The sequence below is a fragment of the Chroicocephalus ridibundus genome, chromosome 1, assembly GCF_963924245.1.
Source record: "Chroicocephalus ridibundus chromosome 1, bChrRid1.1, whole genome shotgun sequence".
In the NCBI taxonomy this organism is placed as follows: domain Eukaryota; kingdom Metazoa; phylum Chordata; class Aves; order Charadriiformes; family Laridae; genus Chroicocephalus; species Chroicocephalus ridibundus.
Window position 1 is genome coordinate 11269585 of NC_086284.1, and position 16314 is coordinate 11285898.

Genomic DNA, 16314 nt, shown 5'->3' on the forward strand with positions numbered 1-16314 from the left:
CTGATACCTGGTAGGTTGAAGTCTCCCAGCAGGGCAAGGGCCAGTGATCGTGAGATTTCTCCCACCTGCTTACAGAATATTTCACCTGCCTCTCCGTCCTGGTTGGGCAGTCTATAACAGACCGTCATATCAGCCTTCTTGGCCCTCCCCCTCATTCTTACCCAGAAACACTCAACCCCAGTGTTTACCATCATTAAGGTCTCAATGTTCACAACACTCCCCAACATACAGGGCCACCCCACCTCCTCTCCTTCCTTGCCTGTCCCTTCTGAAGGGTTTGTAGCCATCTAATGCAGCACTCCAGTCGTGCGAGTCAGCCCACCACCTTTCCGTGACAGCGACTACGTCATAGCTGTCCTGCTGCACAATGGCTTCCAGCTCCTCCTCTTTCTTGCCCATGCTGCAGGCATGACTGTGGAAGCACTTCAGCTGGCCTGCTGATCCTGACACCTTTTTGCTGGAAGAAGGCTTCACTCCTACCTGACCATTCCCAGGCGCAGCCGTAGCTTCTAACCCATCAACGACCCTTGTGTCTCTGCTGCCGGATTCATCCCTTTCCCCCTTCAAATCTACTTGAAAGCCCCTTTGATGAGCCCTGCCAACTCCTGTGCAAGGATCCTTTTCCCCTTTTGAGGCAGGTGTATCCCATCTGTCTCCAACAGGCCTGCTGTCCTGTCAAACCATGCTGTGATCAAAAACCCCAAAGTCCTGCCGCTGACACCAGGCTCGCAGCCAGGTATTGATCTGCGGGCTCTTCCTGTTGCTTTCCTCATCCTTCCCTGTGCCTGCAACGACAGAGGAGAGCACGACTTGCGCTCCTGAGCCCTTTCCTAGTCATCCCAAGGCCCAGAAGTCTCTCTTGATCTCCCTTGGGATTCTCGGTAACAGATCATCTCTGCCTGTCTGAAAAATGAGGAGCGGTTAATAATCGGAGGGGGGGGAACACCGCCGCGTCCTGTGAGGGAACCCCCGAGCGCCGCCATCGGCCGCCGCTGTGGGCCGGGGTCGGGGCCGGGGCCGGGGCCTGCGGCGGGGCTGCGCCCGGCTGTGGGGCGGCTGAGGGCCCGGCGCCGTGGCCTGTGCTCCAGAGCCCTCACCAGCTCCCTTGCCCTTCTCTGGACACAGAGAATGGTGGGAGAAATAAGTTCCGGTCCGAATGAAATAGGCTCAGGCAGAATCCTCTGGGAGGCACATTTTTATTCACGCTCTTGCAAGAGCGGGTGACCTAGCAAGTAGGCACACTTTCCGTTCTTGAAACACCACACCTTTTTATTTCCTAATCCCGGCCCAATTTTTCCCTCCCCTCTTTCCCGTTGGTTGGGTACTCCAGGGTTCACGGTCTGTGCGAGGCGCCTAAAATTCTTCCTGCATGTCCTGCCGCTGTTTACTTCTCTTTATGCTACACCTAAAGGGATTATCTGACTGGTTGATTTCTTTCCTTTTTGGTAAAAAAATTGCTCAATGTCATTAGCCCTGGTTAAATGTATGACTACCCTTCCAGACGCTAATGCAGTAGGAATCAGTTTGTCCTTTTGTCTGTGTGATAAGAGATGTTCTACAAGCCTTTGCTGGAGCCCCTTTGTCTCAGTCATTCCCTTATCATGTCACCTCTGATGGAAACGGCTTTTCTCCTTCGGGTCAGGCGTGACAGCTTTTGAGAATTTTGAATATCCTTGGGATGCTCAAACCAGCATGTTCCTAGTGTTATGTCTCCTGAATACGTTGCAGGTCTTTTTTAGGGCTAAACGACTATTTAAGACTACCGCCCAGAGATCTGCTCCGAGGCTGGCTAGGTGAGGAGAAATAACTGGCCTCCAGACGGTCCAATGTGAACCAACAGAAGCCGTTTATTAAGCACAGATCATCACCTTTTATACCCTGTGTTGTCGCCGTACACGCGACTCGCTTATTTCTGATTAGCTAGTTACGCTGTCCACGCGCTGTCCATGCAGTTCGTTCACACAGCAGATTGGTTACAAGAATTCGCATAGTAAATTGCTTAGTCATTAGCACAACATGTTTTCTGCCTTCTCAGTTCCCGTTTTTGCCATGTACTAATTCCATCTTCTACCACCTGTTTTGCTCTTACTCTAATCTCTCATAGTAGGGAGGCTGGCTCACATGACCATTTTCTCTCAGACACATTCCTACAATCCCCCCTTTTTCTTCTTGAGCCAGCCAGACCTTATGCATGGCATTTTCTATCATGTCAGTCACTTTGCGGAGAACACACGAGGCTACCATAACCAATAGTAATATAACCAACAATAGCATGAGCCCTTGCTTTAGTAAATCTGATAACCATCCCGTTATACCCCATGAGCTTAACCAATCATCGAAACCTTTTTGACCACTTTTAATTTGGACATGTTATCCTTCAGATCCCGCAACTGCTTATGAATGGATGATGAGTGGTTGGAAAGGTTCATGCAACACATACCTTCAAAATCTTCACATCCATGACCCTGAGCTAACAGCAAAAAATCAATAGCCGCTCGATTTTGCAACGTAGCATGCTGAATGCTATCAACATCAGTGAGCAAGCTAGATATGATTTCAGTTGCAAGGTTTATCTGTTTACTTGCCCAACACCCTATCTTATTCAACATATTCAATGCCATGGCTGTTCCCAGCGAAGGAAGAATACTTAGCCCTATTCTTTGTCCGAGATTCGGGAACGTTATATGGTCGTCACAGGATGGAGTGAAGGTACGAACTGTTCTCTTGGCTCTGTGTTTACTGTGTGCTCTGCTCACTGTGTCTTTGGCCGTACGCAGGCCTCTGCTCGTAGATCTGCCCCATCTCCCCCTTTTTTGTTTAACACCAGACCATTTATTAACAAGGTGGCCATGACTTGTGCTTCTACTCGTTGTGATGCTCTTAGCAGGTTATATATCATACTAAACACAATTAAAAACAGAATCAAGAAGAACCCTGCTAAGGCAATAAATACCCAGATTCCTAAATTTAGCCCAGAAAGCCAATTTCTTTGGATTTACCCACGAGAAATCCTTTTGTAATATTTCAAATACATTGCGGTTCATTAAGTCTTGAATGTTTAGTATTTGAGCTTTTAGCTGGTCATGTAAAGGACGAATATTTTCTTGCAACGACATGTCAAAAGCACCTTGAAGATGGTGTTTAACCATTTCTCAGCCATGTAGCAACGTATTCCAGGGGAGAGATGTAACACAAAGTCTTCGAGAGTTGTACTCCCAATCACAATACAGAGAAAGACGTGTTTTTAATGCGTTTTGCCGATTCCCTGTCCATATTACTGCTGTTTTATACCTTACTAGCATTAACTTTACACAACAAGATTGATTACATTCTTGTATACTTGCATTTTGAGCCGAAGCAAACAGACGGATGAGAAGTACAAATCATTACAGAATTGTCTTGCTCACAACTTCTATTTGTTGCAGTATTATCTGTGGTTAGCATGCACCCCGATTTAGGGTGCTTATAATACACCTTCGGTTGTTCAGGCCATTCAACACTTCTTACAAAATGTCGCTCTACTGCTGTGGATGACAAAGAAGACATGTTTAGAAAACTTAAAACATGAGTTGCTTTATACACTCACTCTTGAGGTGTCATACCTACGGGATTCCCCCTTTTTTGTTTAGCAAGCATGGTTTTTAAAGTATGATGCATACGCTCCACAATTGCTTGCCCAGTCGGGGAATGAGGAATACTGGTGACATGTTTAATACCTCGTATCTGTAAAAAAAAAAAGACCTGTACTTTAGCGGACACATAAGCTGGTTCATTATCAGTTTTTATAGTTTTCGGTACTCCCACGACTGCGATGCATTGCAACCAATGTCGAATAACATCACAAGCCTTCTCTCCTGTATGAGCAGTAGCTACAACAAAGTGTGAAAACAAATCAACTGAAACATGTCCAAATTCCATAATGCGCGTAACATCGGATTGCCAAAGTTCATCAGGTGTAAGCCCTCGCGGGTTAACCCCCGCAAAGGATGGCAGAGGAGCCAGCTGCTGACAACCGGCACACGTTCACACAGTATCACGTGCTTCTTGTTGTGTCAAAGAAAATTGCTTCCTCAATGCCTTCGCATGTTGATGAAAAAAAATCATGCGACATTTTAGCTTGCTGCATAATGTTGGGAGTTGTTACCAACAGTGTGATAATCCGCAACTGTGTTTCCCTCAGTTAACGGGCCAAGTAAACAGCTATGAGAGCGTACGTGGACAATAAAATAAGGAAACTGTCTTTTTCATAAAAGCAACAGTAATTGCAGTAAGAGACTAAATAACCATTGGTTCTCTACTGGTTTTATAAATGCTCCTTCAAGTCTTTGAACAATACCGGTAACACATTGAGATTCTGCCTACATTTAGCAGTTCCTGTTGAAATAAGTCCAAAGCCTTTACTGTGTCCCTGAACCATCTGCAAACACCGAACAGGTGCCATCAAGAGGCTTTGGTGCTAGCAGGATGCGCGGCTGTAAAGGAATTTGTGAAAGTGACTGTAATAGTCTGTGCCAGGGGAAAGAATAATTTATTTGCCCAATATAATGTACTAAGGAGGTTAAGACTTTGTGATAACCAAGGGTCAAGGTCATCCTTTCTGGTGGGGACATGTATGTGGCTTGGATCCATTCCAGAAAGCTGCTGACAGCACAGACGACCCTGGAAAAACAATCGCGGTAACATTTCAATCATCGTAGTTACTGGTTTTGAAAAGGTATGTGGCAAAAATACCCACTCTAGTGCAGTCAGGCTCTTTGCGAGTGCATCATCCCACTGTCCTATCAGGGCATAAAGTTGAAATTCTTGTAGGAAGGTGTTCAATGCGTCTTGCAGCAGTAGTAGACTATATCTTATCTTGCAACATGCTGTAATGCCTTCGGAGCTGTTGGGGTTAATGAACATAGAACTTATGGGGGGGGGGCGGGGGCAGACACAGTGCTTCAGGGCATCCCCTGTATCTTCAAAGTGCGCTCATGTCTCTCTCCCCCTCGCTCATGTCTCTCTCCCCGTCTCTGACCCGAGACAGCCCCCTTATATCCTGCACTGGATTGAGTGGAGAAGTACAGGCTCGAGCCGCTGCACGCGTGGCCAGTGCACGCAGCAAGTCCCACCAGACTCTCCTGCACTGGACTGAGTAGAAAAGTACAGGCCAGAGTCGCTGCACGCGTGGCCAGCGTATGCAGCGAGTCTCACCAAACTCATGATCCAGCTTTGCTAACAGCGGCTGTCTGATACGTGACTCCATTGTTGTAATCCCGTCTTAGCTTCTTCTGTGAAGGTCGGGTTCTCATGGATACACACATAGTTTTTAGAGCAACATATTCTACAACTCGTACGAGGGTACGATGCAAAGCGGCATTTACAACTGATCGTATGATGCTTATTAAACACGGCAAACAGCATACTAAACATAACAGACAAATTCCTTCCACACAGGCAATGAGTATAATTTGCTTCAACCAACCCCACCCCCAAGTCCATCCAGCAAAGAGATTTCACCCAGTGGTCTCCACAAGTTGCTGGTTCGGTCGGTGCAGTTCCTGCAACTGGGCATGGATGGATTTGGAGTGGTCACTTAGATTCATACAATACAGTCCTTTAAAATCTTGACAACCGTGTCTGTGAGCTGAAAGCAAAAAATCAGTAGCAGTTCTGTTTTGCAACATCGCATATCGAATACTATCTACATCCAGCAACAACTCAGAAATAGCGGTACTAGTAGCATTGTTAAACTTATCCTTGGCAGCAAGAGAGTCCTTGTTATCACGAATCCTTGGCAGCAAAAGAGTCCTCGTTAGCAAGAGCGCATGCGGACTCCCTGTTCTTGCTGGTACTGTGCTTTGATCTTCTTCCACAACAGGCCAAGATCCTCAAGCAGCTAGATGAGGTGTCTGTGAGTCCATCACAGGCTTATGTCATCCAAACGTTTTTCTTGCCAGCACCCGAGACTGAATAACGATTGGTGTGATATATGTGTTTTCCAGCACCCAGGTGCGAGTCCCTTGAGTGTATTTACAATCCTCCTCGCCGATCTGCCGTTGCTTTCCCATATTCCACCCCCTTGCTCAAGAGACCGCTTCTGCTGGGTTCATTTTAGTCTCACAGGGCATAACACAGAGCAATCTACTAAGGCATGCAATAACATACATGTTGGGGGATGCGGCGGGCCCGTAGACCCTTTGACAGAAGAGATAGAGATTGCAGTGTAGCCGTAAGAAGGCCGCGAGTTGCGTCATATAAGGGCAAAGTAACAAAAAGGAGAAAGAAGAAGATCGCTTCAGAGAACAAGGAGAGTTAGGCTGTGAGGAAGCCAGATTTTGAGCAATGCGAACAGGATTTCAATAACCAATTGTATTGTAGCTACGAGCGCGTGTGCTATGTAACCTAACCAATTGAAAGCGTAGAAAGAACACGTGAACGGAGCGTGAACAAAAGATTAGATATATAAGAAAGCCAAGTTTGTAATAAAGAGAGAGCTTAACTTAACTTTTCAAGGAGAGTCTTGTCGTTTGTCCGTGCACTCTTTGCTGGGTTAAAAACTGGCTGGATGGCCATGCCCAGAGAGTTGTGATTAGTTCGGTGAAATCCTCTTGGCGGCCGGTCACCAGTGGTGTCCCTCAGGGCTCAGTTTTGGGGCCAGTTTTGTTTAATATCTTTATCAATGATCTGGATGAGCGGATTGTGTGCACCTTCAGTAAGTTGGCAGACGACACCAAACTAGGTGGGAGTGTTGATTGGCTTGAGGGAAGGAAGGCTCTACAGAGGGCCCTGGACAGGCTGGCTGGCTGGCTGGCTGGATACACTACTACTGGACTGCACCTTCAGTCCAGTCGTGCTCATGAACTAGCACGGCCACTCTCGAGTCTTTGGTCGCATTCAGTGAGAAACCAAAAGGACGAGCTACTTCAAAAAGTGCAGTTTATTTAAGCAACAGATAGATAGGTTCTTAGGGCAGCCGGTGATAAATACACTGTCTGCAAAGCACGTGCAAATGAAAGTATTGTTACATCTACAAAACGCGGGACAACGTTCTAACGATACAGCCTGGCTATCCATGTAGAAAAGAGAGTCTCTAGAGAAATTTCTAAGTTTCCCGAGGGAGCCCTCGGTATAATCTAGGTCTTACCCAAAGGTGTCCCTATGGGGGGGAAGGGAGGCTCAGCCCGTCGCCTGCTCCCAGAAGCCAGTGATGGAATTCTTTGCGATGGTGTCTTCCCTGGGTATCCCCCCTCTCTCGGGCTGTTTTTCTACTATTTGTTATCTTCGAGGTGGAGTTTGAGTGACTTTAGTCGTACATACTTTTACCATGAGTGGTGTAAATTTTTCTCGCTTCACAGTTAAAGGTCTAGTTTACGAGAAGCTCAGGGCGCAGGCTCAAGAAGGAGCGGTCGCACCTTGGAGGCGGGTAGCCTTCGGGGTGGAGGTGTGTTTTGGTATTATAATGACATTCTAACGAGCAAAGTTCGCACAAAGGACAGCATTTCATGAAAATTTGGCAAAATGTTGGCTCCGAGTATGGAGCGGGCAGCTAATTGGCATCTTATCTGTTTCCTGGTATCATCCCATTCCCGTATCCGCTATACATCCTAAGGTAAAGCCGCGGAATAATTGCATCCCGTCCCGTACCTCATGTAGCTTATCAGGGAACCACAGGTGTTGTATTCTTCATGCCAGCTGCGGCTGTTTTCTCCCTCAGAAGCCTCTTGATTTTCTACTTTTCCTTCCTGTGTGAACAATGCTGTACTTTTGTGTTTTTAGCCAATGTAGTATTTATTCCACAGGGGGGCAGCGAGGTCTGTCCCTGTCCCCGTCCCCGTCCCCCACCCCACCCTCTGCCCTCAGCAGGAGGAGAGGAACCAGGTCCTCACCTCCTACCTGTGGGTCCGTCAGGCCTGGCTGGATGCCCACCTCGCCTGGGACAAGGACGCTTACGGCGGCATCAACAGCATCCGCATCCCCAGCAGCTACGTCTGGCGGCCGGCCATCATCATCCTCTACAACGAGTGGGTGCTGCTCGCCCTCCCCCACCCCCCGGCTGCTCCCGGAGCTGGGGGGGCTGAGGCTGGGGCTGGGGGTGTTGCCAACGGGGAGCAGGGGGGTCCTGGTGTGGGGGATGTGGGGAGACGGTCACCTCGACTGGGTGAGAAGGCGGCGGCAGGAGGTGCTGGCATCAGCCTGGTGTGCCACCCACCTGGCAGCTGGGATGTGCCACCACGGGGGTGACCAGGGGCAGCAAGCCCCCTCTTCCTGGGGGTGACGTGGGGAGGGGACACGGGGTTGGGGACCAGTGCTCGGCCCCGGCCCCGCAGACCCTTGCCCCACGTGGGGCTCGGGGCCATCCTGGCCCCACAGCGATCCCTCCCCCAGCGCCGACGACGGCTTTGGCGGCTCGGTGGAGACCAACGTGGTGCTGCGCTCCGACGGGCACATCACGTGGGACTCGCCCGCCATCACCAAGAGCTCCTGCAAGGTGGATGTCTCCTACTTGCCCTTCGACGGGCAGCGGTGCCGCCTCACCTTCGGCTCCTGGACCTACAACGGGAACCAGATCAACCTCCGCAACCGGCTGGACACCGGGGACCTGACGGACTTCGTGGAGAACATGGAGTGGGAGGCGCTGGGCATGCCAGCTGTAATAAATAGAATCATGTTTGTTAATCAAATCAGGCTTTCTTAAAGGCTGGTGAAAACTTACACTTTTTCGACTCTTCACATACTTAAATCGCAGGCATCCAGCGTGCTCTCTGGTGCACTTTGATACCTCAAGGCCTAAATCACAGGCATCTGGTGTGTTTTAACACTTCAAAGGGAAGAGCTAAGTTGTGAGATAAGCTGAAAAGAATCTCCCCAAGGACACTGATAAAGATGAGGAGCCTTCAGCCCCACCACCATCAGGAGGCGGGACAAGACCGACCCCCTAGCAACACGTCGCTCAGACACAGAATATACCAGGATTGACACATATACGGGAACCAGAAGAGTATATAATCAACTACTTTCGGGAAGTGGGTGTGCGCCGTTGGCGGAGCAAAGACTCCCCGGCCGCCCAGCGCTGTTTTGCTTGCTGCCGCTTGCTTAATAAACTAATTTGATTAATTGGACTGGTTCCTGTCAATTATTGGGCCACAATCTATAACAAATTTGGTGCCGTGACTCGGATAGAGGCAATTTGGCTGTAAACCTCACAGGGGGGGTGCCCCGCTGAGTAAACGGCCCCTGTTGGGGGTTTTTACACCCAAAACCTCTACCGACGAACTCGAAATTCGGCAGCAAGCAAATAAAAGCCGGCAACCCCGTAAACTTTGTGCACGAAGACCCGAACGAAGACTCAGGAGTGAGTAAGTATAGGCCGGTGATCCGTTCGGTTGGGGTTGGGTATCCTGGAGTGTGCCTGTGTGAGACGTCCACTTGAGGACGAAGCAAGTGCGGACCCCTTAGTAGTGCGGTTCCCATCTCCCGCGAGGGACTGGGCCAGGAACAGGGGGAAAAGATTGTGTGTGTGTGTGAAGGCACTCCGGAAGATGGGACAGAAGAAAAGCAAGCCTTCTGATCCCATGGGTGGGTCGGTGCCTAAGGTTAGGTTACCCCAGATACCGCCAGACAGTTCGTTAGGATTAATGATTAAATATTGGGATGATTACCCTTCTAGGCAGGGTAAGGATAAAGCAAAAATGATACGTTATTGTATGGAAGTTTGGGGTGGGAAACAAATTAGAAGTGACCACCTGTATTGGCCCGTTTTTGGGTCCTTTGAAGATTGGATATGCCAGGCTTTACATATTTATGTTAATTCTAAGGAACCCTTTAGCCTGGAGGAGAGTGAATATGCACACTTGTGGATAAGGTCAGAGACTAGAGTAAATCTATATCACTTGAGAGAGAAGAAACAGGGGGGTAGGAAAAAACCCAATTTGTAGCTAAATCATGGACGGACATTAGAAAGAAGCTGGAGAAAGTGGAGGATTGGCAGGATAGGGGTTTGGATGAATTGTTAAGGGAAGCCCAGAAAGTGTATGTCCGCAGGGAGGAGGAAATACATAAGAAACAAGCCAGAATGTTGGTAGCTGCAGTCAGAGAAGGGCAAAGGACGTCAACCCCTGGAAAAGGGTTTGAAGCTCGCCAGATAAGACAGGAGACCCAAAAACCTTTAAGAGGGAGAGAATGGGAAACTGTGGTTTGTTTCTATTGTGGAGGAAAAGGGCATGTTAAAAAGGACTGCAGAAAGAGAATGATGGATGAGAAAATGTTCAAAGACTAGGGGTGTCAGGGGCTCTATTTGCTGGGAACCCGAGGAAAAAAAAAAAAAAAAAACAACACGAGAGCCCTTGATAAAACTAAAAGTGGGTCCCCAGCAACAAGAAATTGAGTTCCTAGTGGACTCGGGAGCAGAAAGATCTACCGTTCAAAAATTGCCCCAAGGATGTAAAATATCCTCGGCGACTATACAGGTTATTGGAGCAAAAGGAGAACCTTTTGGAATACCCGTAATAAAGGATGTGTTTTTTGAAACCCATTCTAAGGTAGGGGTGGGGTCCCTGCTACTCATGCCTGAAGCAGACTATAATTTATTGGGCCGAGATTTGATGATTGAATTAGGAATTGGCTTAGAAGTAAAAAATGAAACACTAAAAAAAATTAAACTGTGTCCCTTACGAGTAATAGATGAAGAGAAAATAAATCCTGAAGTCTGGTACACCCCGGAAACAGTAGGTAAGTTAGATATTGAACCCTTTCCAGTAACAATAAGGAACCCAGAAATACCAGTCAGAATAAAACAATACCCCCTTCCTAGAGAAGGGAGGCTAGGTTTGAAACCTGAGATCCAAAGATTACTTGAAAAGGGGTTGCTAGAACCCTGTATGTCTCCTTTTAATACTCCCATCCTGCCTGTAAAAAAAAAAACAAAAAAAACCAAACAAACAAAAAAAAAAGCCGGATGGAAAATATAGGTTAGTACATGACTTATGAGAAATTAACTAGAGAACAATAGCTAGATTCCCGGTGGTGGCGAATCCACACACCCTCCTGAGTCAAACAGGGCCCGATAATCAATGGTATAGTGTAATAGATCTGAAGGATGCATTCTGGGCATGCCCTCTCAAAGAAGATTGCCGAGATTACTTTGCTTTTGAATGGGAAGACCCAGATAACCATCGGAAACAATTACGGCGGACGGTATTGCCCCAAGGCTTTACCGAATCTCCGAACTTGTTCGGACAAGCCTTAGAACAAATCCTGAAGGGGTATGAGTTAAGTGAAGGAGTCACACTGGTCCAATATGTGGATGATTTGCTCCTAGCTGGTGATAGCGAAGAAAAAGTGAGGCAGGAAAGTATTAAGTTACTAAATTTTTTGAGTTTACAAGGATTGAAGGTATCAAAATCAAAACTACAATTTGTTGAGAAAGAAGTAAAATATCTGGGACACAGACTAAGCAAGGGAACTAAGAAATTAGACCCCGAAAGGGTGAATGGCATATTGTCATTACCGGCTCCTAGAACTAAAAGACAGGTCAGGCAATTATTAGGTCTCTTTGGCTATTGCAGGCAATGGATTGAGAACTATAGCAAAAAGGTGAAGTTCCTCTATACCAAATTAACTAAGGATGGATTATTGAAATGGTGGGAGGATGATGATAAACAATTAGAAACACTAAAAACTGATTTAGTAAATGCCCCAGTCTTGAGCCTGCCAGATGTAAAGAAACCATTTTATCTATTTATCAATGTTGATGAAGGGACCGCATTTGGGGTATTAGCACAAGAATGGGCAGGAAGAAAGAAACCTGTGGGATACTTATCTAAACTCCTGGACCCTGTAAGTAGGGGTTGGCCTACCTGCCTTCAAGTGGTAGTAGCCGCAGCCCTTTTGGTAGAGGAAGCCCATAAAATTACCTTTGGAGGAGAATTGAGGGTATTCTCACCTCACAACATCAGGGGAATTTTGCAACAAAAAGCTGACAAATGGATAACAGATGCCCCGGCTCCTAAAATATAAAGGCATCCTAATTTCCTCTCCCAAACTGGAACTCCAGGTAACAAGCGTGCAGAATCCAGCACAGTTTTTGTATGGGGAGCCGAGTGACAAAATAAGTCATGATTGTCTTTACAACATTGAGGAGCAAACAAAAATCAGACCAGATTTAGATGAGGAAGAACTTGGAGAAGGAGAAAAGCTATTTGTAGATGGATCATCCCGGGTAGTTGAAGGAAAGAGAAAATCAGGATTTGCAATCATTGATGGGAAAACATTTAGTGTAATAGAATCAGGACCTCTAAGTCCCAGTTGGTCTGCACAGGCTTGTGAACTATGTGCTGTATTAAGAGCCTTGCAACTTTTAAAAGGTAAAATTGGAACCACATATACGGATTCAAAATATGCCTTTGGCGTAGTGCATACTTTTGGAAAAATTTGGGAAGAAAGGGGTTTAATAAATTCTCAAGGAAAAGGATTAATACACCAGGAATTAATAATCCAGGTCTTACAAGCATTACGAGGACCAGCGGGAATAGCCGTAGTACATTTAAAAGGACACCAAAAAGGATTAAGCCCATTAGTCAGAGGAAACAGTCTTGCTGATCAAGAAGCAAAAAGAGCGGCATTAATGGTGATCCAGACTAAAAGAACTCGGGAGGACTGTATAACTTGTGGAAAGGAATCAGACGAATTCCCATGTTATGAGTGTTGGAAGGATTTTGGAATCGATGCAGTCCCTTGCAGATGTCTAATTTATGATGAGTGTGACAACCCCAAGTATAGCCATTGCCATCTACACGGAAAAATTCACTCAATCCTGAGTTTTACAGTGCAGGAAAAAGATAAGCTGACTCAGATGGGAATCAGGGAGACAGAAAAAGGAAAGTGGAAACTCCCGGATGGCCGGGAAGTTCTCCCCAAACCTCTGGCTTTGAAAATCATGCAAAAATTCCATGAGAACACCCATTGGGGAACTCAGGCGTTAGTGGGTCAGTTTGCCACAAAGTATGTGTGCATTGGTATATACAATATAGCAAAGAGAATAGTTAGCGAATGTATGACATGCAAAAGGGTCAATAAACATCAGTTACGGGGAAAAAGCCCTGGGGGGAAGGGAACTGGCTCACAGACCATTTGCTAAAATCCAGCTAGACTTCACTGAACTTCCAAAGGTGGGACGATATAAATACTTATTAGTAATCATAGACCACCTAACCCATTTTGTGGAAGCTTTCCCAACAGCTAGAGCCACCGCTCAAACCGTAGTGAAGACTTTGCTGGAAAATATAATCCCTAGGTATGGATCCATTGAGGTAATAGACTCTGATAGGGGCTCCCATTTTGTTTCAAAAATAGCAGGGGAAGCTCTCTCCTCTTTGGGGACAAAATGGGAATATCATACTCCCTGGCATCCACAAAGCTCGGGAAAGGTAGAAAGAGTAAATGGGGAAATAAAGAAACAGCTCACAAAATTGATGTTAGAAACTAAGATGTCATGGGTAAAGTGCCTCCCCTTAGCACTATTGAATATAAGAACACAGCCCCGAACTGATGTAGGAATTTCCCCCTTTGAAATGTTATATGGGATGCCATACGATTTAGAAATTCCGCAGGACCACCCCCAACTTGAAAATTCACAAATTAGACCTTATATAATTCAACTCATGGCTAGGAGAGTAAAGCTGCGGAATAAGGGCTTAGTAGTACAGAGACCCCCCTTGGATGTAGCCATGCATAACATAAAGCCAGGAGACAAGGGGACCCCTCGAGGCTGAGAGACACCGTACCTTTGCATACCTGTGACATTTAAGATACATACGGGAAACCGACGTCATGACCTTTGTATCCCACCCAAACCCCGCGTGCGGTAAATAGCGGAGCATTTCCTGCCGATACATCTGGCCTTACGGAATATCTCACCCCCCTGCATTTACTGATCCGTCCTCAATAAAATAACGACTCCATCAGCTCTGGCTGAGTGACCTCTGGCTCTTCTCCTGCGACAGCGACGGCGGCTGGTCCGCGCTCACCCTGCCCGACAGCCTGTGCTGGGGGGGCTGGGCCCCTCGTCCCCATCCCTGCCCCACACCCCACAGAGTGGCTGTCGGAGGCCTCGGGGCTCATGCCATCTTGTCACCGGTGGAGGGGACTGATCAGCTGGTGGGGAGGGGGACGGTGGCCAAACCTGGGGGGACACCCGTGGGTGATGGGGGAACTGGGGGATGAGAGCCGGAGGCGCTGGGGCAGCCGGAACAGGGTGCGGGGGACACGGAGTGCCCTCGGGCTGGCTGGGATGGCGCACAGACGCTGGCAGCAGGGATGGCCGTAGCGAGGGGAGCGCGGGGGGCCAGCAGCACCGCCCCCGGCTGAGTGCAGGGACCCGGCTGGGGGCACATGGCGAGGGGAAGGAGCCGCTGTCCCCGCGGGGAGCCCCGGGGCGAGGAGGGAGCCCGGCCAGGGCAGCCCCAGGGGCCGAGGAGGAAGGCAAAGGGGCCAGGCAGCATGGAAAGCGCAGGGCAGCGCGGACGGGGGTCCCACCGAGACCCCAGCCCTGCGCCGACTCCGCTCAGGGGTGTAAGAAAGGCAGGTGTTGCTTTTGCAGAGGAGAAAAGCCGTTTCCATCAGAGGTGACACGATAAGGGAATGACTGAGACAAAGAGGCTCCAGCAAAGGCTTGTAGAACATCTCTTATCACACAGACAAAAGGACAAACTGATTCCTACTGCATTAGCGTCTGGAAGGGTAGTCATACATTTAACCAGGGCTAATGACATTGAGCAATTTTTTTGTTACCAAAAAGGAAGGAAATAAACTAGTCAGATAATCTCTTTAGGTGTAGCATAAAGAGAAGCAAACAGCGGCAGGACATGCGGGAAGAATTTTAGGCGCCTCGCACAGACCGTGAACCCTGGAGTACCCAACCAACGGGAAAGAGGGGAGGGAAAAATTGGGCCGGGATTAGGAAATAAAAAGGTGTGGTGTTTCAAGAACGGAAAGTGTGCCTACTTGCTAGGTCACCCGCTCTTGCAAGAGCGTGAATAAAAATGTGCCTCCCAGAGGATTCTGCCTGAGCCTATTTCATTCGGACTGGAACTTATTTCTCACAATTTGGGGGCTCATCCGGGAGCAGAAGTCATCTTTTTGGGAGTCCGTGTTGCCGAAGGATGGGAAGACGCGTCCCGTTGATTTCAACGGTCTCGTGGATCGTCGGCAGGGATTCCGGGAGGAATCGACTAAGATCTCGAGACCCAGTTGTGCAGCAGACTCTGTGAACCACAGGGGGAAAAGGGATAGGTGCAGTCGGCACAGAGAGTACGACCAGGCAACTCCGTGCACGGACCAAGGTAAGAAAAATCGGACCGTCAAAGTATTGCCTTGGTGGTCGGGACATTCTAAGGGACTTGTGTGTGAGTGACTGAGACGTACTGCGGTACGAAGCGAGTGTGGAGTCGGGATCCGCGGTTCTGTAGTCCTGCGAGGGGCGCAGCCGGAGAAGGATGAAGCGAAAGGAAGGGGTGTAAGAAAAGTCTCTGTTCGGAATGGGAAATAAGGATTCTAGGCCTAGGGATGAAGAAGGGGATACTAAGAAAGACCCCGGGAACATTCTCCCAGACAGTCCTTTAGGGGAGAATGCTGAGGTTTCGGAATGATTCTTCTTGTACAAGGGATAAAGATAAAAAGAAAATGATTTGTTTTGTTCGGACCGCATCCCGGAGGGGCCGGGGGCGGCCGGGGGGGCCGTGGACATCCTGGGAAGGGTCTCAGGGGTGTCCTAGGGCTCCTGTGTCTGTCTTAGAGGATCCCAGAGGTGTCCCAGGTGGGACACGTTTGCATTTGCATTTGAATTTGTTTGGACCAAAGAACCCATAAGACCTCCTAGTGTATTTTGGCCCAAATTTGGATCTGATGAAGACTGGGTCTGTCAGACTTTAAACATGTATGTGAATAATAAGGACTAATAAGGAAGTCGAAGAAGGTGAATATGCTTTTTGCTGGGTCAAGATGAATAGATTCAGGAACGCCCAAATCCATTTTATATGTTCGCAGCCCAGACTGTAATAAGTAACTAAAGGTGATTTGCTGATCGAACAAGTTAAGCAAGAGGAACGAACCCATTGTGGCAGTCTTGAGAACTCCCTGTTTAACCAGAAGAGACATGTCCACGTTATCTTGCTACATCAACATGGGAACTCCTGTTTGACAAAAAGCTTAACCACAATGTTATCAGAATGTATTGTTTTAAGCTGATTCTGTGACCAACATTTTATCTAAACTACCTCAAGCAAGAAGCTACAGAGGGGCGTACCGAAGATGTCGAAACCGACCTCCGTGAAGATA

At 47.9% G+C, this 16314-nt stretch overlaps 1 protein-coding gene across 1 annotated transcript in view; it reads left to right on the forward strand.

Annotated features, from left to right (window-relative positions):
* Positions 1-16314, forward strand: part of LOC134511230 (neuronal acetylcholine receptor subunit alpha-10-like) — a 49488-nt gene that overhangs the window by 20763 nt on the left and 12411 nt on the right. The window contains exons 2-3 of the mRNA XM_063324871.1: positions 7852-8003; positions 8368-8632. Coding sequence (XP_063180941.1) covers positions 7852-8003; positions 8368-8632 — 417 coding nt within the window. The remainder of the gene's footprint in view (positions 1-7851; positions 8004-8367; positions 8633-16314) is intronic.